This window comes from Citrus clementina, unplaced genomic scaffold, assembly GCF_000493195.1.
Source record: "Citrus clementina cultivar Clemenules unplaced genomic scaffold, Citrus_clementina_v1.0 scaffold_2, whole genome shotgun sequence".
NCBI lineage: Eukaryota > Viridiplantae > Streptophyta > Magnoliopsida > Sapindales > Rutaceae > Citrus > Citrus x clementina.
The window spans coordinates 12,026,030-12,028,396 of NW_006262688.1; the positions used below are offsets into that span (position 1 = coordinate 12,026,030).

Sequence of the window (2,367 nt, forward strand, 5' to 3'; positions counted from 1 at the left end):
ATAGAAAAAATGACAAATACACTCCCAACGTTTAGACAAAGAGATAAAAACCCCCCTAACGTTTTGAAAAGACATTTATATCCCCATTCATTAACGGAAACAATTATTTTTAATGAAAATAGTAATTTTAATATATAATTACCTTCATACCCTTCGATCACGTAAAAAAATAATTGTTAATTGTCTAATTTGTCCATACATGGTTAATAAAATTACAAATATACCCTGGTTGCCCAATTCCTCTATTTAAATTTTTATCAACTCTCTTCAAGCCAAATAAATTTAATCCGTTATCAATATGTCAATCATTTAAACTTGTATAATCAAAAAAAAAAAAGACTAGTTCCAATAATAATTATAAAAATCTTATCTTAATTGTATTAAATAACATATCCAATAGACATAAAAATTGATAACGGATTAAATTTATTTGGCTTGAAGAGAGAATTTGATAAAAATTTAAATAGAGGAATTGAGTAATGAAGGTATATTTGTAATTTTATTAACAATATATAGACAAATTAGACAATTATTTTTTATGTGTTAGAAGGGTATAACGGTAATTATATATTAAAATTACTATTTCCGTTAAAAGTAACTATTTTCATTAGTGAATGGGGGTGTAAATGTCTTTTTCGAAATGTTAGGGAGTTTTTTGTCTATTTATCTAAACGTTGAGAGTGTGTTTGTACTTTTCCCTTATTTATAATTTATGTTTTCTCGTAATCTTGCCTTTATTCAGTTATCAAATTTTGACTTCCAATAGTCTTCTAAAAAAAAAAAAAAAATTGACTTCCAATAGCTATTATTCATTATTGTCGCTAAATAACGTCTACGTCCCTCAGATTTTGCAGTTATTCTCAAAATATAACATAGTCCATTCATAAGAAATAGGTCCTATAACCTTTTAATTACTGAAATATCCTTCAAGTTAACATTGTGATGATCTTTGGAAAAATAGAAGTCTCATTTGAGGAAACGTTAGAATGTAGGGATTTAGATGTAATTTTACCCGTAATTTAAATCGCCGTATTACCAAATAACTTTTGTTTGGAATATAGGGATTTATATGTAATTTTACCCGTAATTTAAATCGCCGTATTACCAAATAATTTTTGTTTGGAATGTAGGGATTTAGATGTAATTTCACCCGTAATTTAAATCGCCGTATTACCAAATAATTTTTGTTTAACCAAAAATTCTCGAATCCGGAGCCCTTCTTGGGACGAAAAATTTTCGGAGGGAGACCGAAAATGCAAAGAGCGGGCAAACGCCACAACAGACAAAACAAAAACATTTGCAAACATATCGCGATTTAAATGCACGCGCCCTCTGCCCACTCCTAAAAAATAAAAAATGAAAAAAATTTCCATTTTTTGGCAGCTCTCCTCTCTCACTCTTTTAGATTCTCCATCTCATTTTTTCGCCATTTTCACTCTCCATAATAGAGAAGGAAGCCCTAGTTAAAAATCACTTGTACGCCAATAAATCCGGGCGAAGATGGTGGTAGTGAAAGCGCAGAGGAGAGTGAGCGCGAGGATTCAAGAGAAGCAAAGAGAGGAGAAGCAACGGGAGGAGAAGCTGCGTTTGGTGAAACGAAGAGTTGATCTTCTCACTGATGAAATTATTGGTAATAATGGAGCTGCTGTTGATGATGGTGACGTTGATGATGAAGAAAAGAGTACTATTAATGCGTTCAGTAAAAGTAATAAAAGAGGAAGGAGGGTGAAAGATGCGGAGAATGTCGAAAAGGAGGAGGAAGTTGAAGAGGAAAAGTTAGAGAAAGGGAAAGTTTCTGTTGAATCGACGTCGTCTGGAGCTGAGTTGGTGGATGGCAATGTTGTAAATTTTGCTGAGAAGAGTGATCATGCTAAAGTTAAGGAGACTCTGAGGTTGTTTAACAAGTATTATCTTCAAGGAGTCCAGGTGTGTCGTTTTATTTTTAGCAAATAGGTATAACAACACATTTATTGAATTGTTTGAATTTTTTTTGAATGTTTTTGTTTTTGTTTTTTTATTTTATCTTATAGTACAGAGTATAGACTAAGTAATTTTTATTTTTCAACTTTATCAAACTTTTAATAACTTTGAAAACGTTCAAAAATGATTTTTATGACGATTCCAAAAACAATTGAGCAACAGTTGTTTTTTCCGCTCATCATCATCATTTTTTTTATAGTCTTTCTAAATATAGTATTAAGCAAATCTCTGTCCTGGTTAGTTGGCTTAACTGATGAAATCTCTTGTGTTTGCTTAAAGGTCCAAGGTCTGAATCCTGCTTTGAGTTTTCATAACACAATACTTTAAAAACCAAAACTCTGGGTTTAAACACATGTCTCTTGTACCAATTAGCTCTCACTATGTGGC

The 2,367-nt window shown here is 31.4% G+C and overlaps 1 protein-coding gene across 1 annotated transcript in view; it reads left to right on the plus strand.

The window, feature by feature from the left end:
- The first annotated feature begins 1,228 nt into the window (after positions 1-1,228).
- Positions 1,229-2,367, plus strand: part of LOC18051939 (histone-lysine N-methyltransferase, H3 lysine-9 specific SUVH4) — an 18,921-nt gene continuing 17,782 nt past the window's right edge. Inside the window, exon 1 of the mRNA XM_006446864.2 lies at positions 1,229-1,926. Coding sequence (XP_006446927.2) covers positions 1,501-1,926 — 426 coding nt within the window. The 5' untranslated portion in view covers positions 1,229-1,500. The remainder of the gene's footprint in view (positions 1,927-2,367) is intronic.